This window comes from Martes martes, assembly GCF_963455335.1.
Source record: "Martes martes genome assembly, chromosome: 7".
NCBI lineage: Eukaryota > Metazoa > Chordata > Mammalia > Carnivora > Mustelidae > Martes > Martes martes.
The window spans coordinates 105,430,079-105,458,062 of record NC_137894.1 but is presented as its reverse complement, the minus strand read 5'-3'; the positions used below and the strand labels follow the sequence as shown (position 1 = coordinate 105,458,062).

Sequence of the window (27,984 nt, the reverse complement as noted above, 5' to 3'; positions counted from 1 at the left end):
GGCATAAACAATGAATTCTGGTACACTGAAAAGAAATTTAAAAAAATAAAAAAATTAAAAAAAAAAAAAGAAAAGAAATATCTTGGGCCGAGAGCAGTCCAGAACAAGAGAGATCTCTTAGAAGACTGCTGAGAAGAGCTTAGAACATTTAGTGCTAACTTTTTTTTTTAGCAGGTGGATGCATGTGGGTTGGTTGGTTTAAAAAGTCTAGAACACAGTGGACATCTTTGCATCACAAACTATTTATATGCTCCTGCTTCACAGAGTATTCACATGGCATATAAATAAGTTAACATGCTAGCAAAGTTTTCATTGGTGTGTTTGGAACCTTTATGTTCAGAGGAGTTAAGTCTTGTAAATCTCATAACAAACAAAATAATGTTACCTGGATTTTATTATATCCTAGGAAGAGTTTCTCTAGTTTTACCAAAGGTTGTAATTTGCTCAGCTCTCGTAGTCTATTTTCCTCCAGGTGAAGTGCCAACAGAGAGCTTGGTTTGGCAAAGGCACTATCATTAAATGCTCTGATGCGGTTATGGTCCACTACCAATTCCTGAAGGACTGCTAAATTGTCAAGCCCTTCAATTTGACTGATTTCATTCCCTGGAGAAACACAAGTCATGATAGGTCAGGAGAGCCCAAACCTTCTGGTTAAAAGGTTACCTATCTTACTGAAATATTTTTTATAAAATGATTTTTTAAATAGTAAAATATTAAAAAGAACATATTTTCAAGGAGAAATAGAAATGTATTTATAGGAAGGTACCCTCATCATCAAATAATATTTGGTGAAATTTCTCCTTTATGTTTGAAAGACCAAGATATGATGTATACAATGTATGTAATTGGTCCATTCTATCAGTTCAGTAATGGAGGGCTAAAATAGTTGATACTGACAAAAGTAGATGTATAAAAGTGCTGCAGAAGATATACTTCCTGAGTATATTTGATTATTTTAATAGGTATTTAAATAGGTACATTTAAATATTTATTAATATGAATGAGTTGTGTTTTAAGTTGGAAGAATATAACTTAACTGTGCTATTCTTTCTTTCTCAACATATTTTTGCACAATCACATTAAAAAATTAAAAATGAATTAAGCATTCATTACATTCTTTGAAATCTCAATCCTTTCTTTATAACCTATGATTTCTCTCTACTGTAGCAATCAATAGCTTTGTAAGTATTAATGATAATGATAATTAATAAGAAGAGGACCCTTGAGTTAGCAAAATGCTTTTATATGTGTTTTCTACTAGAGTCTCAAGATAGGACAGGGAAAATATTATCATTTTTAATAATGAGAAAACTGAGGTAACTTAAGTTACTTGCACAAAGATATAAAAGTGGCAACAGCAGGCCTAACCTAGACTTTTACATTTTAAGCTTAGAGTTGCTTCTACTATACCATACTGTATTTCATTGACTATTCATCCTCCTTGTTTGTTATGGGCTGAATTGTGATCACCCCCTTCCCCCCAATTCATATGTTGAAGTCTTAACCCCTAGTACCTCAGAATGTGGCTGTATTTGGGGACAGGGTCTTTAAAGAGGTAGCTATGGTTAACTGAGGTCTTTGGGGGTGAGCTCTAATCCAATATGACTGGTGTCCTTATAAGAAGATATTAGGACACAGGTAACATGTAGAGGAAAGATCATCTGAAGACACAGAGGCCATCTAATAAACCAAAAAGAGAGGGCCTCAGAACCAACCCTGCTGACATCTTGATCTTGGCCTTCTAGTCTCTAGAACTGTTAGGAAATACATATGTTGTTTGAGCCATCCAACTGGTGGTACTTTGTTATGGCAGCCCTAGCAAACTAATATATGACTGAATGTGCGATCCTGTGATCTTGAAATTCGTCTCCTTGAAATGTAACATATTTCCTCGAATTTAAGACTACAACAATTGTTAAGCTATGTCAGTATTCTATGTATACCAAGAAAGAAAAACAATTGGTTAGGTAAACTATGACATGCTATCAGTGAATACATAGCCAGATTTCAGGTATGTTTAAAAAAAAATAAGCAGCAGATATCTCAGAATTGGTAAACTGTAGTAAATTTAACTTATTTTGTTCTATTCTTATGGAGAAGTTTAAACATCACAACCTTCAATAAAGTTGCTCACAGAAATAAATCACAGACTTTGAGACTTTGCCAGTGCCTTGCTTATAAATAAAAAGAGTTTTTTCAAGTCAGACTGAGAAAAGTGTCTCAGTTATGTTAATATATTACTTTCACGAAATTATGTGCTTAGACTATCACTTTTAATATTTTAAAGCCAGTGGTATAAAAATCATACATAATAATTTCAAGTGCTGAATATTGTCTGCCATAGCATACTCATTTAAGAATGTTCATTAAACTTATTATTTATTTATTATAAATTTATATTACTTATTATATTTAAGAAAGAAAACTCCAAAACAACTATGTTGAATGTGATTTCGGGACTCTTACATCTTTTTTTCTTCCTTCCCCTCTTTCTTTCTTTCTTTCTTCCTCCCTTCCTTTCTTTGTTTCTTTCAGATTTTGTTTATTTGACAGAGAAAGAGAGAGCACTCTAGCATGGGGAGCAGGAGAGGGAGAAGCAGGCTCCCCACTGGGCAGGGAGCCCTATATGGCGCTTGATCCCAGGACCCTGGGATAATGACCTAAGCCCAAGGCAGATGCATAACTGACTGAGCCAACCAGTCACCCCCTACATTCCGTGCATGAGACAGCTCCATTCTGATTTGCCACGCTAGCCATGGCAAGAGAACACACCCTCCTTTTATGTTATTATATTTAAATAGACTGCCCAGGGTTAGCTTGTCTGCTTTTTTGTATATCACATCTTTTAAAAGATTTGCAATTGTTGTGCTTAATTTCTTGTTCTTTTAAGGCTTAATCTCTCGTGTTTTTGAGGCAACTCACAGCACATTAAATAGGCAAAAAGATGCATTAAATTTTTAAAAAATATGATCTAGAAAAGCCTGTCTTTCAGAAAAAGTTATCATACTCTGATCAACTATACAAGTATCTCCCCACATGTCTCAATGATGGGTCTTCCAACCTTTCTTCTATGTCATTAAATAATTATTGTTAGACTAATGTTCCAAACTGTTTTTTCCCCTTCCATTTTTCTAAAGATTTACAATTCCTACCCATTTTCAATTGCAAAATGAGCGTTCTACATCAAACTGATCATGTGTAGAGGCTCTATAACTCTCTCAGAGAAGTGCATACTCTATTTTTATCAGGTTGATCCCTTTTAAAATGTTGGGCAACAGACACCACAGTCATACTCTTGTGACTCTTCTCCTCCCCACTACTTGCAAAACTCTTGGGGTCATGCTCAACCTCAATCTAAATTTTATCAATCATTCAAAAAGTCCTCTAGTGTTTCAATTTCTCTTTTCTCTAAACTTCTATTGTACTTAAGTTAGTAACAAATAGTTACTCAGAACTAATTTGTCTTTCTTTCAGTATTATCTTCACAGGTAGATCTTAAACTACTTTAGAGCAAGGATCTCAGCTGTATGTAATTACAATAATATAAGGTTTCTGTGTATTTCTTAGTACTTAGCTCAATTCTGGGTTTCATAAGTACTTGTGAATTACTGACTTGCTACCTTCTATTGGCTTTTTAAATTAACATAATGTAAAGTAAATTATGATATAATACCATATATAACCCCAGAACACTGCATTTTCTAGGGCTAGAAATACAATATTCTGTAGCCCTAGAATATTGCATTTATATTATTTATATAAATAACCCAAGAATTTACATTATTTATGTAAATAACCCATTTGTGATTACTAAAATATTTTTTATCAATCTGTTTTAAATAAATGTTAATGCTGATATTTGCTTATTAAAATAATATTATCAAATAAACTTTTAATAATAAAGACAATCAGAGAAAGAAATTATCATATAATCTCTCTGATATGAGGAATTTGAGAGGCAGGGTGGGGGGGTTTGGTGGGTAGGGAAGGAAAAAATGAAACAAGGTGTCATCAGGAGGGAGACAAACCATAAGGGACTCTTAATCTCACAAAACAAACTGAGGATTGCTGGGGGGAGGGGGGCATGGAGAGGGTGGTTCAGTTATGGACATTGGGGAGGGTTTGTGATATGGTGAGTGCTGTGAAATGTGTAAGCCTGATGATTCACGGACGTGTACCACTGGGGCAAATAATACATTATATGTTTAAAAAAATAATTAATAAAAAATTGTCAAAAAATAGTAATAAAGACTTACACATTGACAGTGTTGCTACTCACCCTGTAGAAAGAGGAATTTTAAATTTCTTAGTCTGTTAAGCTGTAGCTGAATTAAATTACGAATTCCATTGTAGCCCAAATGAAGCACTTCTAAACTGTGCATTATTGGAGGCAAATTTTCACTGCTCATTGTATCTCTGAAATACACACATAAGTTCAAGCCCATAAATTTAATTTCAAATGAGCTGTATCATAAAAAATCTGATTATTTACTTACTACAAGTTGAAGTTTAAAAAAAATAATTTACTAATAAACCAGAATTTAACTATAATGTTATCTTTTTTGTATTTTATTTATAATAATCACTTTTTCGTCTTTAAAAACATTTTTATGTGGTAAAGAACAAAGTACAGAAAGAGTTGTTTGAAATGAAAGGCAAGTGCCAGAGCAATCATTCTAGAAAAAGAAAAAAAAATGCATCCAGATTGGAAAAGAATGAGTAAAATGGTCTTTATTTTTGGATGACATTATTTTGTATTTAAAAAAATCCTAAGGAATTCACCAAAAACCTATTACTTCACTGAGAAATGAGTTCAGCAAGATTAATATATAAAAATTAGCTGAATGTCTCCACACCATCAATAAACTGAGAATGAAATTAAGAAATCTACTCAATAGTATAAAAAAGAACAAAATGCTTGAGAAAAATTAACAAAAGTAGTGTAAAATATATACACAGAAAAATATAAAACACTGCTGAGATAAATTAATGATTATGTAAGTGGAGAAATGATTATGTAAGTTAATGGATTAGAAGATTCAGTATTAATAAAATAGCAGTTCTCCCCAAATTGATCAATTGATTCAGTGCAGTCTCCATCAAAAGCCCAGCAGGATTCCCCCCACAACCAAAAAATTTCCTTATTTATAAAGGAAATGTAAAGAACTTAGAATATTCAAAATAATCATTAAAAAGAAAAAAAGTTGGGAGGGTTTATAATCTCTGGTTTTAAAACTTTTAAGTGGCAGTAATCAAACTAATCTGGTACTGGCAAAAGGGTAGACAGATCAATAGAATATAATTAAGAGTCCAGGAATAAACTTTTACATTTGTGATCAATTGATTTTCAATAAAGGTACCAAGGCAATTCAACAAGGGAAAAGGATAGGATGCTGGGACAAATAGATATCCACATGCAAAAAGATGAATTTAGAGCTAACATTTTACCTCATAATATACACAGAAATTAACTCAGAATGGATCTTAAGCCTAAATCTAAGAGAAGAAACATAAAACTTTTTGAATAAAACATGAGAAAATCTTTGTGACGTTAGGTTAGGCAAAGAGTTGTTAGGTAGAACACCAAAGTCACAATCTGTAACAGAAAACGATAAATTAAACTTAATAAAAATTAAAATTCCTTTAAATGACAGCATTTAAGAAAATGAAAAGATAAGTCATTGAACGAAAATGTTTATAAGTCATGAGATACCACTTCAAATCCACTAGAATGGTTGTAATAAAAAAATATAAACAGTAAGTATTGATGAGGATGGGGAGAAATTAGAATCCTCATAAACTCTTACTAGTAATTTAGAATGGTACAACCACTTTGAAAAACAGGTTGGCAGTTTCTTAAAAAGTTAAACATGAAAATACCATATGACCCAAGAATTTCACTCCTAGGTTTCAACCCAACAAAAGTGAAAACATAAGTGCTTGCAAATACGTCTACACAAATGTTTATAGCAGCATTATTAATTCTAGCCCCAAGGTGGAAGCAATCCAAATGTCCATCAGCTGGTGAATGGATGAATGTAAATGTGGCATATCCATCCAACACAGTACCTAACATATTCAGCAATAGAAAGGAATGAACTACTAACAGATGCTGTAACATAGATGAACCTCAGAAACATTATGCCAAATGTAAGAAGTCAGATACAAAAGACCACATATTATATGATTCTGTTTATAGGAAATGTATAGAAAACACAACTCTGTGGAAAGGGAATTAGTGGTTTCTTGGAGCTAGATCTGGGAAAGGCAACTGACCACAGATGGACATGACAGATCTTTTTGGTGTGTGGCAGAAATGTTCTAAAAGTGTATTGTGGTAATAGTTGTACAGCTATAAATTTGGGGAAAATTATATACCTAAAATGAGTAAATATGGTATGTAAACTATACTTCAGTAAAGCTGTTGCAAAATATGAATAGTCCCAATGTAAAGGATATGTATAAATGAAATATAGCAGCTTTAATCAAATTAGCCTCAAAGTAGAAACAACCCAAATGCTCATCAACAATAACTAGATAAATAATTTGTCACATAATCTATAATGGTATACTACTCAGCAGTAAAATGAAATGAATTACTGACACTTGCAACAACATAGATGAATCTCAAAAAAATTATCCTGAATGAAAGAAGCCAGACACAAAAGACTCCTTACTATATGATTGCAATCATAAGAAATTCTAGAACAGGACAAAATGACAGCGATAGAAACCAACTCAGTGGTTGTTTCTAGGGGTTAGGGGGTGGGGGAGGGGACTGCAAAAGATTTAAGGTAGGTTTTTGGGATGGGAATGGTTTGTACCTTGATTGTAGTAATGGTTATATGACTGAATACATTTGTCAGAATTCATTAAACTGTACACTTATATTGGCAAATTTTATTATATATAAATTATACTTCGGGAAAGGTGGATGAAAACACAACTCTTCCCTGGGATAACTGGAATAAAAGTATTCTGTGTTGGAGATAATGTATATCTCTTTGTGTTCTACCAAAAATGTGTTGGAAGGTGGGAGGTATGTCCTCATCTTCTTTATAAAGTATCTTTTCCTTTGGTGCTGGGGCATTAAATAACCAGATAAATAATTTAGGAACACAAACAAAATAAATGTTAAAAGAAACCTAAGTCCATGCTACTGGGTAAGGAGTTCTTTTGTGGGGTGATGAAAACACTTTAGATTTAAATGGTCTTAAGGATAACTTTGTGTGTATCCTAAAATAATCACTGAATCATACATACAGGGTGAGATTATTGTATGCGAATTGCATCTTAATTAAAAAAAATTAAACATACAAGATCTTCTCATTTTCTTTTTTTTTTTCAAAATGTGTATGAAATGGAGGAAGCAGGGGGAAAGCAATGACAAAGGACTATTTTGAGTATCTTTTCATTTGTGACATTTATTTTTGGCACGTAGCTATTAAATAAGTATGAAAGTAAGAGAAATGTATATTACCGCTATCGCTAATGCAACTAACTGCTTTTTAAACTCCCAATCAAGTTTTTTTGTAATTGTGAAAAAAAGAATAGTAACCTGTTTATTTTTGAAGTTCCTTGCTGTCCGTAGCCACTTGAAGGCACTTTCTGGTAGAGTAGCTGTCTGTTGGTCAAGTGAGTCTGAGGTTTTACTCTGGGCATGATGGATTCAATATGATTATAATTGAGGCATAAGACCTATAGAAAGAACACCTTATTCATCAGACATTTAAATATGAAAACTGCTGTATATATATTTTTGGTTTGAGATTATCAACATCCTAAAAACTGTTAAGATGGTATAGATAAAACTTGATCTATACAACATACGTTAATAATATATCAATGTTAAAATGACATAAATTTTTATAACCCAAAAGGTTTGGACTTAGGCTTTGAATGTGTTTTTTATAATCTGACTTGCTGGGAAATGACAAGATTTCAAACAAAATAATGGAGACCCTAGAAAGTTGCTCAACATTCTCAATCTACTTTCCTAACTTCTTCAAGCCTGATATGAATGAAATAACTGTTTAGATGGAGAGATCACCATTTGCCTATGTTTAAAAGGCCTTTGAAGATAGCTCAGCCAAAGGTATAGGACAGGAGGCAAAAAGGCTGCTTTGAGAACCTCAGTATCCCCCAATTTAATTCCATACCCACCTCACTATAGAGGCACACCTTCCATCCCACCACCTTACTGCAAAGTAAGAGTTACTGCTTACAAGACAATCATATAAAACTGAGTAATCCAAAAAATAATTTTGGAAAGTAATACTGTTTCTTGCTTGGTGAAAAAAAGTTTTTTAGGAAGGTTTAAAAAATCTATTTAAATCTCATTGATTTTGATTTATGTTTCTCTTCTTTCATAACATAAAAATACATTTTAAATAAATAAATAAATAAATAAAAATACATTTTAAAGTAAAGAAGATTACAACTTGCATTAAAAACCTTGAAAAAAAAATCTGTGAATGACTCACCTTCACATTAGGCAGATAGATTAATCCACTGAATGAGGTAAGATTATTGTTTTGTAGATTCACATTACATACATTTCTAAATTGGTCAACTGGAATCAAATCCACAGTTCTGAATTTAGATAAACACAGTCATAATTTTAATAGGAGAATTATGTAGGTTAATCATTCATGTACAATCCCAAAAACATTTTGAAAATAACTCACCTGACAAATGCTAAGAAAAAGAATTGCCTTAGTGTAAAATGTATGGGTCAAATAATTGGATAAATATATGTTTTTGTTGGACACATAGGTAAGAAAATGACATAGAATTTGATTGCTTTAAAAATGTCCATTACCACATAAACATAGCACTATCATAAAATAAACTTTTAAAACAAACATCTCCAATTTCTTTATAAGGTTACATACATGTTCATGAATTTGATGTTGTAAATCACAAGATTTTTCAGGTTATATGCTTCAGAGAATATATGTGAAACACGTTATTTCTGAAATACCAGGAAGAGGTTAGGGATGGGAAAGGAAAGAGGAGAGAAGGAAGGTGAGGTCTTTGAAAAAAAAGTTTTCTATGCAATCTCCTGAAAATTTTTATGGCATTCCACCTTGTAAGGATGCTTTGGTAATTAAAAAGAATGCTTGATTCCTAGTCCAGAGCTTTACAACTGTTCCACCTTCCCTTGTGCCATGATAGAGAAGAGTATAAAGCTAAATTACCTTGCCTTAACCACTTCTTTTCTTTTTTTTTTGCCTTAACCACTTCTTTAAACAAATCCTAAACCCTGTAGTTATCCTTATGACATACTTTTATCCATTAATAAGTCATTCATTCAATGTATTTGATTAGTTATTTCCAAGTACAGACAATGTGTTTGGAAGGGCTACAACAAATATGAAAACAAACCATCCCTGCCCTCATGAGATGAGATCCATAAAAATTAAAATAAAAAAGGAAAGTAGATATAATATAGTTAGATGTAGTGGCATTTTAGGGAAAGAAAAATTGATCTGGGGAAGTCAGGAGTCACTTCACAGTGGAGAAAGACCTTAGAATGACCCTTGGAGAATTTATAGGCGTTTGTCAGGCAAATTAGAAAGAGAGTTTCAGGTAGTGGAACAAGTACAAACAAGGTAGAAACAGAATCACAGCACCTTGTGATTAAGATTAAGGAACTAGAATATTCTAGAACTTCTGGAGTATAAAGAGTAATGGGCAGTAAAGGTAAGGATTACAAGAAATAAAAATAAGTAATTAAAGAGTCTAACCCTAACCCTAACCCATATAAAGGAATTTTACATTTTATTCTGTAGACAGTGGAAAGCCACTGAACAAGGTTGAGAAGGGAAGTGATCTGATAAAACATGCATCTTATAAGGCAGTATGGGTAATAAATGGATTTGCAGGGAAGGTTATGAAACACAAAAAAACCAAAACTATCACCAAGAAGAGTTTCTAAAATACTTCATTTCCCAATGTAGGCCAGTGGTAGTGACTGTGGAAATAAAAGGGGAATTATGAGACATACTTAACAATATGGACTCTGTAGAACGTGGTGATCAATTACAAGTTGAGGACAAAGTAGAGAGAAATGACCCTTAGATTTTTGGGTTGGGCAACAACAGCAGGTGGATATTGTCTTCTCCATGCTATATCTAAAGAGCAACTGAATATTCAAGTAAAGAGCTCAGGTTTGGGCTAAACTTAAAGAGCCATCATATAAATTAAAACTATGGCTAAAGATATCTGTCCATGAAGAGTGCAGAATAAGAAAAAGGAGAGAAAAGAATTTATTTGCCAGGAAGACAGTGAGAGGAATAGCATCAGAGAAATGGTGGCAGGAGAAGCCAGACTGTAGTGAGTTAGAGTAATATGATGACATTTTATTTTTTAAGATTTATTGATTTATTTTAGAGAGAGGAGAGAGAGCAAGCAGGGGGAGGGAGAAGGAGAAGGAGGGAGAAAAGCGGTCTCTCCGCTGAGCGTGGAGATACAGGGCTCCATCTCTAGACCCTGAGAATATGATGACATTTTAAATCATAATGTGTGATAGTGCATTTCAAAGAGTGGTGAAGTTAGCATGAGATTTTAAAGCAGGAAAGATTATTTTCTGAATTACTGGTTATATCTGGATAAGATGTGTATTAAATTATAAAACTTAGAAAATGATACTACATATTTAGCTATAGTATCAAAAAGCGTATAATAAAATGATTATACCTGATGGATGATGAAGTCCAATTTAGTTCTTGCATTTGGGTGAAGTTTGAATGTCCATGTCGTTCTGCAATCATATCAGAAGTAAGTCTGCCACCAAACAAATCTTTTGCACATTCAGTCTCTGATGGTTCCTATATATAAGGACATTTAGAAAGTGATGCCTTCTCTTGCAGATGACTAAATGACATAAAGGAGACTGAAAGGTGCAGAGAAGAAGGCAGACCAGCTAGGGAGGAACAACCCTGTGGTGAGTTCCCTGGCATATATTGTGATTTATAATAAATATATATTTAGTTTTTATCCACTGTGCCTGGCCTAGTCATAAGGTTAGGCAGGAGAGCAGGGGAAACATAGCCTATTGAAAGGATGCCCATATGGGGCAGGGCCTTATGGAAATTTGAGGATTACATTAAAATAGGACACATGGATGTCCATCAGAACTCCAGTAGGAAAGGTGATTGGAATTGACAAGCAGATATCCCCATATGCTCACTTAAGGTGGCCACCTGAGTTTATAAAGTAGGTGGACATTGGGGGGTATACAGCAATGCAGAGATGGTCTGAATGTAGACATATTCCTCTTGCACCCTCTGAGGCACAAAATGCAGTAAGTACTGTTCTGTCTGCCAGCAAAAGAGACCAAGACTGCAGAAGACCATGTGGAAGATTTCCCTGATGGGAAGGCCTCGAACATAGCTGGCAAGTCAGACTGTTTCTGGTAACCCTAAAGCACTATAAAAGGGTCTTGACAGAAATTGATACTGACTCTGGATTGGGTTTTGCTTACCCAGTGGTAAATGCAAATGCTCATAGTGCTATAAAAGAACTGGGACAGAAGATAGAATGCCAATTTAGACCAATGACTGTTCTTTCTTCAGACCAAGGAACATACTTGACAGGCCATTATGTCCAACAATGGGCATTAAGATATCCTCCTTAAGAGTAGTAGCTTGATACAGAATTGGAATGGACAATTAAAACATTGGTTGTCTAAAACAGGAAGATAAAATCATAAAGGGCTGGTTTATACACCTTCATGAGAATGCTAACAGAGTGTGATCATGAATGGGGCTAAAGGAATGTCCATAGATTTCTCTGTTTTTCTGGTGGCTGTGGGGAAGAATGCTGGTATGACTATGCAGTTCCTGGTAAGGGAAGATGATGCTCATATACCACTATCCTTTTTATTCTTCCCCACATTGCCTCAACTTTTGTTTCCTACCTGATCATAGGACATGGCTACAACTGTAAGGGCTGGAAACAGGGATGATTCCTAAAAAAGAAACTGTATGTTCCTAAACCTTCTGTCAGAATTCCTGAGGACCTGACAGGCCCGATCTGACAAAATTGGGGTTAATAGTGAATTTAGTTATATTTTCTAGGGGAAAAAATAGCCTACTACTAATCTTGTATCTATCTATATAATCTCACCTTATCCGCATGGGAGTGGACTGAGAGTAAAGTACTTGCTAAACTATTACTGTTGTCTACAATCTAGACCAGCATAGTGACCCAAACTATTGTCCCTTCCAAAGGTGGAAAAGTTTGGGTATAAATGGAGAGAAGAAGAAATATGGGTGAGGGAATTAATAAATATAACCTATTAATAAATAGGTTATATAATAAGTTATATAATGATGGAAATCCAGTGTTACATAAACACTTCAAAAGAGGCTTAGAGCAGGTGATACTATCAACTGATGAATGGATAAAGAAGATGTGGTACCTGTATACAATGGAATATTGCTTAGCCATAAAAGAGAATAAAACCTTGCCATTTGCAATGATGTGGATGGAGCTAGAGTATATTATGCTAAGTAAAATAAGTCAGAGAAAGATAGATGCCGTATGATTTCACTCATATGTGGAATTTAAGAAACAAAACAGATGAACATAGGGGAAGAAAAGAAAGAAGAAAAAAGAGAGGGAGGTGAGTGGGGGTTTTCTGACATCAGTTCCTGAAATAGCTCCAGAGCCATGAAGTGAAAACAGTGTCTAGTTATTCATAACAAGTTTCTTTCAACCACACCTGAGTTTATGTTAAAAGGTCACTTTTGGAAAGTGCCTAAGGATGGGGGCTGTTTGCCAGGGAGCCAACTATGGTTAGAGGGTTGGAAGTTTCAGTCCCACTGACCTCTGGAGAAGGGAGAAGGGTTACATGTTGAATCAGTCACTGTTGGCTACTGATTTGATCAGTCATGCCTACATAGTGGAGACTCCATAAAAACCCAAAAGGAGGGGCTTTAGGAAGCTTCAGGTTGGTGAACACGTGGAGATGCTGGAAAAATGCTTTGCTCAGAGAGAGCATGGAAGCTCAGTGCCCTCTCCTATATATGTTGCCCAATGCCTCTCTTCCATCTGGTTGTTCCTGAGTTTTTTATCCTTTTATAATAAATCAGTAATCTAGTAAACAAATGTTTTCCTAAGTTCTGTGAGCTGCTCTAGCAAATTAAACCCAAGAAGAGGGTCATGGGAACCTCCTTTTGATAGCTGGTTAGTCAGAAGTGTAGGTGCCAACCTGGACTTGTGATTGGTGTCTGAAGTGGGGGAAGAGACAGCACTGTGGGACTGAGCCCTTAGCCTGTGGGATCTGATCCTATCTCCAGATAGATAGTGTCAGAATTCAGCTGAATTCTGCGTCAGAGAATTGCTTATATTTGGAAAACCCACACATTTGGTGTCAGAAGTGTGATTATGGTGCAGTGTGAGAGTAAAGGAAACACACAGACATGGGTTTTCCTTTACATCTGGGTTTTCTTTTTGCTACATGTATGTGGGACTTGGTGCTGGAGACAGCAGAAACACAGAAAACAAGAGAAAACAAAAATTCACATGAACACCTGCCCTCTATAGTCAAAAGACTAGGAGAGGTGAAGCCTAATAAGCCAGAAAATTTTTAGACAATAATGTCTACTCCAACCAAACTCCATGGAATAAAGTGTGGTGCCATCTACAGCTACAAAAGCAGAATGGAAACAGAGACTTCCCTTCTTGCCTTGGTGGAACAAGGCACCTCTCTTACTGAGCAAGCAGCTTGGACTTTCATCTTCTCCCAATAGTAATGCACCCCCCCACCCCCCCACAGGTGTTACTGGAGAATACTTGGGCAGCCTGTTCTGCTTCCATCCAGTAATAATGGCAGGGCATTCATGAGGCACTTCTGACTGGGAAGAGCATCAGTGGAGGCCTATGGGGACTATGAGCTTCTACCCTAGCCTGGCAGGTAATAAAGCACATACCTCCAGGTTGTCAGCAGAGGCCAGGTGGGGGAATTTGGACTTCTGCCTTCCACCTGACAGCAAGATCACCTTACTTACAGTGACTAGTGACACTGACATACCATTTTTTTGTTCACATATATTTTGCCTAAATATTAACTGTATTTTTCTAGGAAATAGGAAGCTGGCTTTAGGCCCAAGAGGATGGTGGGGCTTCAGAACAGTTTTCTATCCTGTCCCATAAAATTGTACTCTTTAAGTTTTTAGGCACTGAATTCAGTGGGTACAAATGTAGGCAACATCTTCCCTTTCCTGCCATCTCAATTTAGATGAGAACTGGCTAAAGGAGAACATTTTAAAACCCAGATCAAAAATGTGCTTGGGAGACCTAAGTTTGGTTATCATATGAGTGAGAAGGCAATGTTCAAAATGATTATGGCCTATGGATATATGAATATGAATTGAAGAAAATGCTATGAATCATAAAACGGCTTACAATTGAGATTCCATCCAAAGCTTTCAGTTCTGGAAGATGAAATATTACAAACAACCGGTAGTTTTCTTGATTCCATACAATAATATTTCCATACAGGTCAAGAATGACCAGGTTGCATAAACCCTGGGTAATAAAAGTACATACATTTAAAGTTATGTCCATATATCTCTATCTCTGTCTCTACCTCTCTCTCTCTCTACACACACATATATATACATATCCATCTACCTACACACAAAGATATACATCTCCCTACATAAATATATATATACATATATATATATACTACTCCAGCAAGTTTTTTTTCTCCTTAGTAGTTTAACCATCCTTGAATTTTAATGTTTGAATTACTCAATCATCATTTCATAGTGATTTTAGTGTACATTTAGTGATATACATAGTGATTTAAGTATATATTTTATTGCAGGAGTTATCCTTGCAGACCAGTAAGTTCGAATTTTGTACAATATTCCAGTGGTATGTATTAAATGATCAGAATCTCTTTTAGGATGATGCTGCTAAATGTATTACTACCAGTAGTAAAGACATAGAGGGAACTTTGCTAAGTTTAAAGCCATACGCTTTGTTTATGGAATACTGTCCAATTAAATAGTATGCATGTGTGTATATAGATGTAACAGGAATAAAAAACACTGCCTTCTGATGAGTGATAAAACTGATGTTATTCTATCTTCTGAGAGAGTAGCAGAATTCATCTTAAGGGAAAATGTGCTTTCTTATTAGACAGGAAATTTTGATGTGCTTTTGTTGTGCAGGAAGAGTCTAGAGTAGAGGGGGATGGGAGAGTTAGTTAGGACAAGCGGGAGAAACACTACTCTGCATCACTATGTATGGTTTATTTTGTTGCACCTATCATTAATCGGGTTGTCTCTGCAGCTTTAGAAGTAGTAGTTATATTGCGGGAGTAGGAAGGGAGAAGACTGAACACAAGGAAAGATAGGAAACAGATGAAAGTTTCTGGTAGAAGGTAAAATCCTAGCGATACGGTATCAGCAAAAGGTAAAGAGGTCATCACGAGAATCCCAGTGGTAGGGAATGGCAACTGAACTTTAGAAACAGTGAAGTCACACAATGGATTTGAAGTGAATTCCTCTTCTGTGCTGTACTGTAGTAAACCCCCGTTTTATGCAGCTCTTCAGAAAAGCCTGTTATACAGTAGCCTTGACATAGACATTTCGTTGGAAGAATTAAAGAGGACAAAGTTAGGCAAAGTCAGCCAGAAAGAGTTGGAGTCACCAGTAAGAACAGGTAAGTAAGTGAGAGATAATCAGGAGTTCCTCTGAGAACAGGAAATGTTAAAGACTCTTACTCCCCAACCAGACTGGGTAATCCTTGGAAATACTGAGGAAGGCACTAGTTAGAAGGGGTGGGGCTTGAATATTTTATTTGTACTGAAAAAAAAATTTTTTTTTCTCCTAGTAGGTTGTCAACTTGGGGACATTATGTTACATATATGTATGGTTTTATATATGTATAAATTGAATGCAAGTACATCTTAGTAAACCTTGTTGTTCTTGATTTCTATTTTTTTTAATATTTTCCAAATCCTATACACTGAACATGCATTATTTTCACAATATAAAGAAATAATACATATTTTAAAGAACAAAAACATTCCACCCTAGTCACCTTTAAATTGTAGATCTCCTGATTGAGAGCAATATAGTTATTGCTTATGTATAATTCAATCAGAGTAATAGCTTTTTGTAAACCACTCAATGAAGTAATTCTGTTGTTCTCAAGAGAAAGGAAGTGAAGATGAAGCAAGTTATCAAAGGTGTGTTTTTCCAGACCAGTGAGAAGATTATTATTTATGCTGAGGCGGGTTAATTTAGTCAGCTTGCAAATGCCTAGAAAAATAAGTAAATTCAAGAAAAGATTCAGACAGGATAGAAAAGTTAATTTAAAAAAATAACTGACAGGCTGCCTTACTCTTTACAGACTATTATTAACTATCATTGTTTTAGTTTTTGTTTAAGAAGGATATAATGTGTATAAAGTCCCACCTAATAAATTCCATTTTGGGATTTCTAAGTAGACTCAGTCTTTGAGGTGTTAAGGGAAGGTATTATGTAGGAAATATTGAATGTTGCTTTCAAATGAACTTCAAATGATATAATTAAGATTTTTACCATCATAGTAACACAAAGCTCAAAAAAACCACCAGCCCCCATTTTAAACAGTAAAGGTAAGGAAGTAGATACAACACTTTGTAAAGTATTCCTCATTGTGGCGTCATTTGTATTAAAAAGAATCATTTGGCCTAATTCTACCTTTGTGTACTTAAAAGTACTTTAAGACAGAACTTTAGAATATGTCACCTCTTATCACAATCTAACTCTTATGTATGCTATGTACTGGAAGTACTTTTTAAGTGTAGGTAGGATGGTGGATAAGGTGAAAAATGAGAACTTTGGAGTCAGAGTTGGTTTCAAATGTGTAGCTTCTAGATTTGGGACCATAAGTATATTATGTAAAATTTTGTAACCTCTGTGCCTCATTTTCCTCATCCATAAAAAGATGTACTGAGGGGAGCCTGTGTGGCTCAATTGGTTGGGCATCCAACTCTTGATCTCAGCTCAGGTCTTGATCTCACAGTTGCTAAGTTCAGGCCCCACATTGGGCGTGGAGCCTACTTTAAAAAAAAAAAAAAAGGACTACTGAAATCTGCTTCTAAGGGGTTACGGAATCAAATGGAATGGCACTTGAAAAACATCAGTTACAGCTTTTGACAAATAATTTGTTTTCAGTACATTTTGTCCTTGCTGGCCTTTCACACAAGCCTTCATCATGAGACTATGTAATGCTGAAAGTAAACTGATCCAGCAAGTAGGATAAAACCATCAAGGCAAAAATCCTTAGATGGATATTAAACCTATCTGTGTCTGGAGAAAATAAGAGAAATAAACTTTAGTGAGATAAAACTATTACCTCTGAAAAGGGGGAATAGGAAAAATACAGGTTGGAGGATTCTTCCCTTCATTGAGATTATGGATAGGAATAAAAAGGAAATCTGGTTCTCATTTATACACACAAAGCAAAACTAACACCCTACAGTATGGGAATGGAAGACAAGTGACGGATCCAAAGACAGATCTCTGAGCTACCCCCAGGTTTATTCAAATGAAATCTACAAAGGAGAAGCCTTTGTGAAGGACACTTTCACTAAGTGTCCCAAGTGATTCTTATGATCAAGCAAGTTTTAGAAGCAGATTTCAGAGCCACCAAAATAAAGTATAACTAATGTTATACATGCTGTTTTTTAAAGATATTTAGTACTTGCTTTTGTATATGTAATTTTTTGAAACAGAATTTTCTAGTTTATGAAAATGCACACACCCATGTGCTGAAAAGGATCCAACAATTCAAAAGTGAGTAAAGCATAAATTCTCTTCCAGTCATGATTTCCAATTCTTACCTTCTCTTCTTGACAAGACAATCTTGTTAGCAAAATGCACAACCAGAAATATTCTATACCCAGATAAATCCAACATTAGTAAAGTTGCTTGATAGTACTTTGTATGGGTCCCTATAAAAGGTTGTATAGTACATTTGATTTTCAACCTCTAGAGAATAAAGTTTTCATTTTTGTTAAAGTTTTCACATTTCCAAATGTAACCTTAATTCCATATTTTGAAAAATGAACTGGGCTGTTTTATCTTTTTCAAAAGCATACTGCACTCATTCATTCATTTTTCCCACTCTGTAGATATTAATTACTGCCTGTTTTGTTATGTGCTAGTTTTGGTAATAGGTGGTAAACACTGGCAGAGAGAGAGGGAAGTCAGAGGAGGTGCAAGTCGGCTAGCAAAGCGCGTTACGCATAGCAACGAGTCACAGAGCCCATCAGTAGATGTGCAGAACGCTCTGACCCAAACCTTGTTGGAACTTCTCTAGACATCTTCCTCCTCAGACTCAGAAATTCTGTCCTCAGTGTTATTCATTTTTTGCTCTTGTTAATTAGACGTTCATATTTTAAGATTTTCAAATTCTCACATACCTTCTATCTTTGAGATACAGTTTCCATCCAATGTGAGCTCTTCCAAGTTAACACAGGATTCCAAGCCTTCCATTTTAGTGAGACTATTGTTGCTAAATGAGGCCCATTTCAAATTTTCCAATTTTTCTAAATTTGTGATTTCAAAGAGATGTTGCCCATCTAAATTTAAAGCAGTTATCTGTAGAATAGTTCATATTTTATGTTACTTCCGAATCTTATCAATAAATTCAGTGCTATAAAAAGGCTAATGAAATAATTCCAAATGTGGGAAGTGACATCAAAGGAATTCCTTCAGGAACTAAAGACATAGTGAAACTTACAAAAGAGTAAGATTTGATAAGATTATAACTCCAAGGGGGACTTATATGGTTTTATGGACACTGTGCTGTGTCAGATTCCCACCGGAGTGAATGACTTTTCCCAGCTGCTGGGAGTGCTGTTGGCGGAAAGCCTTTAGCTGTCGCCACCTTCAAGGACAGCCTCAGCTGCAGAGAGCTCCCTTGCCCAAGGTCACGCTCCTTCCCAGGCTGGCCCACATCCAATGATGAAGGGATTCAAAGTCCTGGCCATCTCATCCCTGGGGCAAATTTAAAGAGTCATTTAGTTCCCAAACTCACTGTGGGGTCAGCCAGAGCAGTACTGGGCTTGCATCACAGCTAAATATCTGTATATAGCTGGTAGTAAAAATAATGTATGATGCTTTGTGCAGCAAAAAGAAGCTGGTGGTGCCCTCTAACTCTTCCCCTTATCCTCAGTTGAATTCTGACCAGTTCCCCTAGTACTGTGCAGGATTCTTGATTTCTTTTACATTGCCACCCAAACTTTTGGCTTGATCTCTGGTTCTGAGCTTTCAAATTTGCTTGCTTATTTTGATGTATTATCAAAACCTACCCTTTGGTCTTGCAGTGTACCTTTATCCTAAATCTCCTGTTCTGTGGTGACCACGATTAAGGCGTAATCCCTGTGACATTAATGTTGACAACTTAACTTCCTTGTATAATTTTAATTTGGCTCTTCCAGTTTTCTGCCCCTTACCTATCTGTACCCTCTTTATGATACCCAGACCAAAGCTGATTAAAATCAATTGAAGTTAAACTTTTATATTAGGTTTAATAGAATTAGCTGTTACCTTCAAGTACCAGTTTCCACTCAGATGTAAATGTGGTCCTAACTTTGAAATCTGTGTCAGAATTTTGGCAGAAGGCCATATACTAAGTATCCGTGGTCTCTCTTCTTTAGTACCAGAATGCCGTAAGAGAGATAACTAAAAAAATAAAAAACACGTGATGAATAAACGAAATGGCATATAGCAGGTCATTTATATATAGTTAAAAGTATTGTTTCCTAGATGAGTGGCCCAATGAATAATTTTTAAACTTTAAATATACATAAATATAAAATAAAATATAAACATAAATTTTATATTAAAATATATTTAAAATAAATATATTAAATATTCTAATTAATTTAATCATTCATTATTTATATTATTTTAATTATTTTATATTCACAATCATAATTAAATATGATTATATTTATATAACTTATATGATTTATTTATTATATATTACATATTATATTATATGTTATAATTGTATATGAATTATATAATTTATAGAAATCTATATAATTATATAATACAAAATAATTATAAGTATATTTTATATATTTTTATATTATATAGAATTATAATTGTGTATAATTATAATTATTAAATTAAAAAATAATTATTAATCTAAAATTAAAAATAATTTAAATAAATAAATCAAATTTAAAAATAAATTAATTTAATAATTAAATATATTAAAAATATAAATAAATATAAATATAAAAATTTAAAATATGACATTTTCTCTGCCTTAAAAATATTTTCAATATCTAGATACACTTTATGTATTTTACTTTTTATCTTAGCAGATATTTAACCATTACAAAATAAAATTTATAAAACTATGAAAGCTGTAATACAAACATCCATATAATCCATCCATTAAGCAAGTTTCAGAGCTAGAATATTCCTCCTATCCTGGAAGCTCCCTGTGTGCCCCATCTTAACCCCTTCCTCTCCTTCCCCTTAGAACCCATCATTCACCTCACGTGAATCAATCAATGCCCTAAGAAGCAGTCAAATGTTCTCAAATTTTCTATCTACCATTCATTTGCTTTATAGACCTATGTTTGTGCCCATAAATATCATTTAGTCCCGGGACGCCTGGGTGGCTCAGTCGGTTAAGCGGCTGCCTTCGGCTCAGGTCATGATCCCAGCATCCTGGGATCAAGTCCCACATTGGACTCCTTGCTCGGCAGGGAGCCTGCTTCTCCCTCTGCCTCGGCTGCCACTCTGCCTGCCTGTGCTCTCTCTCTCTCTCTGACAATAAATAAATGAAATCTTAAAAATATATATATATATACACACACACACACATACACATATATATACATATATACATATATATGTATATATACATATATACACATATATATACATATATATACACACACACATATATATAAAATAAAGTCTTACACATACTGGAACCTTGTGTAAATTGAATAATAAGTATGTGTTCTTCTATGATTTGCTTTTTTGCTCAATATTGTGTTCATGAGATTCATGTGTGCTGCTGTATGTAGTGGTAGTTCATTCATGGGTCATTGCTAGACAGTATTTCCTTACCGATTCTCCCATCAGCGAGCACTGGAGCTGATTTCAGTTTTTCACACTGTTGTTATGAATATTCTTGACTCCTGCTGCATACATGCAAGAGTTCCTTTACAGTCTATACAACTTGGGGGTTATAGGGAAAGTATATATTAAGCTTTCCTAGATAATGCCAAAATATTTTCCAAAGTGGTTATACCAACTGCCACTTCTACTTCAAACTTGATATTGTCAGGCTTTAAAAGTTTCACCAACTTGTGACTCTAAATTGGTAGATTGTGTGGCTTTAATGATCATTTTTTTGAATACTAGTGCAGTGGAGCATCTTCTCCTGTGATTTAGCTATTCTGATTTCCTCTCCAGTATCTTTTGCCTATTTTTCTGTTTGATTGGTTGTCTTTTTTCTGATATATAAATAGTATCTTTTGTCAGTTAGATGTGTTGCAAAAATTTTCCCCCAGTATGTAGCTTGTTTTTTTCCCTTTAAGGTGTGCCCTTTAAGGAACAGATATATTAATTTCAATGTAGACACATCTAGTCTTTTATATTTATGCCCTTAGTTTCTTGTGTAATAAATTCTTTACTCATTCATGGTCATAATGACAATCTCTGTTCCTAATTCTAAAACTTTCTTGATTTTGACTTTTATAGTGAAGTCCTTAATGCACTTGTCCCAGTGCCTTTTATTGACAAGACTCTCTTGATCTGTAAAGGCAGCTCTGTTTGTTTATCAAGTATCCATGTATGTACGGGTCTATATTAGGTCTTTATGTTCTGTTCTCTTGGTCTGTATCAAATCTACATTTTTTTTAAGTAGACTTCACACCCAGCATGGAGCCCAGTGTGGAGCTTGAACTCATGACCCTGAGATCAAGACCTGAGCTGAAGTCAAGACTCAGACACTTAACTGACTGAGCCACCCAGGTGCCCCAATTCTGCATTGTTTTAAAGGATTTTAGTTAGTTTTGATTTCTGGTAGGGTAAAACCCCAAATCTTCTTGAGGAATTAATTATGTTTTTAGCAACAAAAAAGTTTCTTTCCTTCATTTTGAATAGATCCTAAATTAAACAATACATTAAGGAATTAATATTCAAATATTCTAACATAAACTAAACAGCTAGAGAACTAGAGTAAATATATTTAAGATGAAGCTACTTTGGCCAAAGATAGCATTCTTAATCTGGATAATATGCACATTCCTCATGCCCCCAAGTTAATAGGTTGTGTGTGTGTGTGTGCGCGCGCATGCTTTAGCCAGACACACATATATAATATCAGTACTAGGTAGGTAATTCACTAAGTGCTTTATCAAGGCTTCCAAGCTTACCTTATCCATAGAAGTTGTTTATTTTCATGTAGGCTCTAGAAAGGACTCTGATAAATTCAAGTTGATAGGGAAAAAACAGTTACCCTAGAGGCATTTTTGTTGATTTTTGGGGTAGTGTGCAGGGATGAGAATCCATACAACCGGTTGGTATTTAAATGGGATATATTTAAACAGAAAAAAGTTAAAGTGATATGAATTTTATATATTAACTGATTTTTTATTAGAACGCTAAGAGAGGATATAAAATCTTAACAAAAAGCAAGAGTATGGAAAATATAATTTGTATATTCTAAATAGCAAAAATATGAAACAGTAAAATCCAACCTGAGTAATCTTTGTTCCAGTAATAAATTTCATAGCTGCTGTTGCTTCTTCTTCAGAAATGAAGAGTCCATCTAAATGAGTAAGAGTCTTTAATCTGCCAATAACACTCAGCCTTAATGTGGCTGGCTTGGGAAAAATAACAAAAAGTTAATTTTTACAAAACATTACATATGGCACAGAAAGGAGTGCTTTTTCATTCCTTCCCATGTAATTCAAAATTATGTATCTTCCACTTTATTAGCTATATCTACAAATAAGGGCTTAACTTAGTTCTTTAATAACTGAAATTAAGTTATATTTAAGAACTGATCTGTTTTGTTTGAAGGTGGGTAGCTCTACTCTTAGGAAGGAAGGGAAGTCCTGTAAGCTGTTGAAAAGTGTGGTGAAAGTGTTCAGAGAACTGCAGTGCCTCCCAGTTATCTAGATAAGCAGTTAGTTAGCTCTGTGTGCATTTCTATCTGGATCTCTAGCTGTTGACATCTAGTTTGGCAGCAGGAAGAGAGTTGTACTATGACCAGGCACATTTTGGGTATGCTCTGTCAAACGAAAAAGCAGAAAAGAAAAAATACAACAATGTAAACATAGTAGTATGGCAGTTTAATAGAACCAATCATTAGCCTCTTTTTAAAATGTTGAACCGTCTTATATACATTTTTGAAAAGCAAGGAAAGGAGGATTCTTGCAATTATAAAATTGGGGCATTTTTTAAATACTTGGGGATACCCTTAAACATAATCATTGAATACTGAAATTTCTTAGCATGAATCTGTGTATCTTTGTGATAAGAAAAAAATAGTGTTCAATCAAATTTCCCTTTATAGCAGAACATAAGCCTTTATAATACAGGTTTATCAGGAGAAGTGATAAACTCATTCCCCCCTTAATGATGTCTCTCTTACTGTATTCTATTATTCTTTTTTTAAAGATTTTATTTATTTAAGGGTGATTGGGTTATGGACATTGGGGAGGGTATGTGCTATGGTGAGTGCTGTGAAATGTGTAAGCCTGATAATTCAGACCTGTACCCCTATGGCAAATAATTTATTATATGTTAATAAAAATAATTTAAAAAAGAAAAAGAAAAAATATATTTTATTTATTTATTTGTCAAAGAGAGAGAGAGAGGGAGAGAGAGCACACAAGCAGGGGGAGTGGCAGTCAGAGAGAGAAGGCAGCTCCCTGCTGAGCCAGGAGCCCTATGTGGGACTTGATTCCAGGACCCTGGGGTCATGACCTGAGCTGAAGGCAGACGCTTAACCGATTGAGCCACCCAGGCTTCCCACATTCTATTATTCTTGGTCCCATGCCTCATTACAGTGGGTTCTAGCACACTAAACTCTATAAACTCTCCCAACGTTTGCAAATGGCAATAGTATCTAACACTCTTAAAGCCATAGTACTCTCAAACTATTAGAGCTTATTTAAAAAAAATCTTTTAATAACATTTGATTCATTTGATCACTACACTACACTAAATTAAAGTTATGAGATACTTACAAGGAACTCTAGTGAAACAAAGATAGTTTGTCTATTTCTGGCTATTACTGGATAGTAGTGAGAAACTGGCTTTGAAATAAAAATGATCATTTGCTTTTTATAAACATATCTGCTACCTACCTTTTGCCATGGATTATGCCGAATATCAAGAGTAAGAAGGCTTGTGGTGTGTTTGCATAACACATTTATTTCATCACCAGATTTTTTCAGTTGATTCCAGCTTAAGTCTAAGTGCTTCAGTTTCATCAGACCTCTAAATCCTTCCAGGGTTATCACATGGTTATGACTTGCATCCAAATATTCAAGGTTATACTGCAACACATACAAATAGAAGTGGTGCTAAAAAGGGTCACAGCTGGTATTTACAGAGTTCTTTTCTTTATGATTCACTAAGTTCTTTATATGCTTTTTGGTGATTCTTACAGAAAACCTACACAGTAGATACACCGCAATTATGGTATCAACATATGTATTCTCCCAGAGAGCTGTTACAGGTATTTTATTTTTAGACTGCTCTTAATTCTCACTTCACTCTTGTAATGTGGAGTGACAGTGTTTGTTTTCATAGAACAGAAGCCAAAGACTAACTGACAAGACAGGTTGTCCCCAACAAACAAGGAATTACTGTTCTTACTATCTGGACTTCTGGTAGCCTGGCTAAAAAAAGTTTCATTTTTAGAGGTAGAAATTAAACCTATTCTATAATTCTCATTTTTAAAAGTACATGACTTTTAATAACTTAAAAATCATTAAACTAATACATGGTCTATGTTGGAAATTTGGGAAATATAGTAAATAAATTAAAAGAAAAATAGAAAGCACATGTAATTCTGAACTTAGAAGGAACCACTGAGAACATTATTTTTAAATTATATGTGCAAATATTTTTCTTAAAAAAAAAACAGGTTGTATTATATAGAGATTTGTATCCCTTTGGATGTTCACACATCATTAAGTATTCTCCAAAATGGTTTTTCATGATTGTATAATATTCCAATAAGTGAACTGTTAGGATCATTTTAAAAATTTACTATGAACAATTATGTGGCTTCTAATTGTTGGCAGCACTGCAACAAAGATCCACGATCATGATAATTTAACTGAGACTCTCTTATTTTTTCAGAAAAGATTTTTAGAAGTAGGATTATAAGTTTTAAGGATTTCTATATTAAGATTTTTTTAACTTTTTTTTTTTTTAAAGTAGGCTCCATGCATGGTGGGGAGCCTAACACAGGGCTCAGACTCATGACTATGACCTGAGATCAGGAGCCGGACACTCAACCAACTGAGCCACCCAGGCATCCCTATATTGTTAAGATTTTTGATAAATACTGCTAAATAATTTTCAAGGAAGTTTGTACAATTTTTTCTTCCAACAGTAGGATATGGGAATGCCCATTTTCTTAAATACCCACCAGTTCCACCTGCTTTATTTTAATTTACATTGCTTATTACCAGTGAAGTTGAACATCTTTCTTACAGATGTTTGTATTAGCCATTTTTAAATTTTCATTTTGTTTATTGTGTTTCTTGTCTTTAGCCATTTATCTATTTAGATCTTCACCTAATTATTTGTAAGAAGTCTTTAAGACTTAATTTGTTACTTCTATTTGTTGCAAATAAAATTTTCTTTTAAGGTATATTCTAATTCAGACATAGAACAAAGAAGAGATAAAGAGAACTTTAAGAAGACATTTTGCAACATATTTTTTCTCACTTAATGCTTTTATTCTTTTAAATTATTTTTATTAACATAAAATGTTATTATTTGCTCCAGGGGTACAGGTCTGTGAATCATCAGGCTTACACATTTCACAACACCCACCATAGCACATACCCTCCCCAATGTCTATAACCCAACCACCCTATCCTTACCTTCCCACCCCACTGCAACCCTCAGTTTGTTTTGTGAGACTAAGAGTCTCTTAGGGTTTGTCTCCCTCCTGATCCCATCTTGTTTGCAACATATTTTTAAAAATAAAAGGTAATATTACTATAGATTAACAGTGAACTTGATTTCTTTATAGGTAATTCAAACAGTTGTTTGAATTCAGCATAGAATTAATCACTGCTATAGTTCATGTTCTTGGGAAAGCAGTTATTACAGTGGTTCAGGTTGCAGAAGTTGAATGTACTGATTAAAAAAAAATATTTTTCCCCCTTCAGATCATTTAAATCTTTCAAAAAATTCCTGGAAACCAAATAATGTTACTGACTTTTTATTCTCATAAAAAAGCATAGTAAAACAAACAAACAAACAAACATATAATCATTTGCTATCATAATTTCTTGAACAAAAGGATATTTGATAGTATTTTTTTAAAAGATTTTATTTATTTATTTGACAGAGAGAGAGATCACAAGTAGGCAGAAAGGCAGGCAGAGATAAAGGGGGAAGCAGGCTCCCTACTGAGCAGAGAGCCTGATGGAGGGCTTGATCCCAGGACCCTGAGACCATGACCTGAACCAAAGGCAGAAGCTTAACCCACTGAGCCTCCCAGGCGCCTGATATTTGATAGTAATAAGGACATAATCTTAGAACAGTCTTTTAAGTGAAATCAATTTGGCTTTATAAAAATTTATTACATAGCCTGTCTTCTCCCAATTTTCATCATAAAGTGGTAAAAACTTGTCCCAAATTCTGGCATTTGAATACAGACTAGCATTTTGGAACCATATATCATAAAAAGTAACTGCCTTCTTTCCTTGAAAACAGGGATGGGATCTTCATTTTTATATTCCCAAAGATATAAAACAGACTCTATGAACATAGATATTCATGGAAGAGTATTTTCAGTTTTGTAGCAGGGGTTTCTTTCTTAATATTTCTTGTGCTTCAGTTTGTCATTCTTAAATTCCAGTATAGTACAGCCAACTTACAAAGATTAAAACCCACAACACCTCTTTTAAAAATTCTTAGGGGTCATGATTCATTATCTAAATATAAATTAGCTCTCTTTATGTATCACTTTAGCAATAAATTTTTCATTGGAAAAGATAAGATGGAATTATTGTCTCAATAAAAATTAGGCACATAATCTAGATTAAGATTGCAAATAGCCATACATATTTGTCTTTCCCTGGCCAACTCTAACTGTGGTGGAGCTATTTTCAGAGAAAAAAAAAATCTCTTCCTGTTCCTTTCTCTTAGATACTCTCTTTTCTTGATAGTTCAGGTGAGTGAATGATAAACATGAATCTTAAGACTTTTTAATTTATCTTGTCTCACTTAGGCTTTTAAAAAAACCATATAGTGTATATATTTTTCCCACCATTAATGAAGCCCAAGTCTTCCATTATATAAACAGTGTTAGGTTGGGTATTTTAATTTAAAAGGCAAGGCCAGGATGATAAACACTTAAGAACAATACATTTACTTTCTGGAACCTAGTAGAAGTAACTTCTAGCATGCAAGTGGAATATGGAAACTCTCCATGTTAGAGACATGCTTAAGGAAAATGACAGTAAAAATGAAATATCTTAAAGGCAACTTAAAAAATATAGAAGACAATAGGAATGACAGGTGAGTGATTAAACTAGATCATAACCTTTTGTAGTGCCACAGTAACCATAAATCATATTAAACACACATACAAAGCTCACTACTGGAGAATAAAGAGGCAGAGGTAGCATAGGTTTTCAATCTCTGAATCCCCACATGAAAACAGAATAAATTGATAAATCCCAAATTCTATGGACAACATTTATAATGAAGTTATATGATAAGGTGGCCCCAT

General features: G+C 34.4%; 2 protein-coding genes across 2 annotated transcripts in view; one reads left to right on the top strand and one right to left on the bottom strand.

Annotated features, from left to right (window-relative positions):
• The window catches only part of RTN1 (reticulon 1), a gene marked incomplete at its 5' end in the record, with an annotated part of 387,521 nt that overhangs the window by 46,624 nt on the left and 312,913 nt on the right, over positions 1 to 27,984 (top strand). Inside the window, one exon of the mRNA XM_080808575.1 lies at positions 10,875 to 10,948. The remainder of the gene's footprint in view (positions 1 to 10,874; positions 10,949 to 27,984) is intronic.
• Positions 1 to 27,984, bottom strand: part of LRRC9 (leucine rich repeat containing 9) — a gene marked incomplete at both ends in the record, with an annotated part of 100,909 nt that overhangs the window by 19,721 nt on the left and 53,204 nt on the right. Inside the window, 11 exons of the mRNA XM_080808574.1 lie at positions 386 to 603; positions 4,280 to 4,416; positions 7,559 to 7,698; positions 8,484 to 8,592; positions 10,702 to 10,832; positions 14,416 to 14,538; positions 16,066 to 16,286; positions 18,437 to 18,614; positions 19,566 to 19,700; positions 22,751 to 22,876; positions 24,368 to 24,559. Coding sequence (XP_080664700.1) covers positions 386 to 603; positions 4,280 to 4,416; positions 7,559 to 7,698; positions 8,484 to 8,592; positions 10,702 to 10,832; positions 14,416 to 14,538; positions 16,066 to 16,286; positions 18,437 to 18,614; positions 19,566 to 19,700; positions 22,751 to 22,876; positions 24,368 to 24,559 — 1,710 coding nt within the window. The remainder of the gene's footprint in view (positions 1 to 385; positions 604 to 4,279; positions 4,417 to 7,558; positions 7,699 to 8,483; positions 8,593 to 10,701; positions 10,833 to 14,415; positions 14,539 to 16,065; positions 16,287 to 18,436; positions 18,615 to 19,565; positions 19,701 to 22,750; positions 22,877 to 24,367; positions 24,560 to 27,984) is intronic.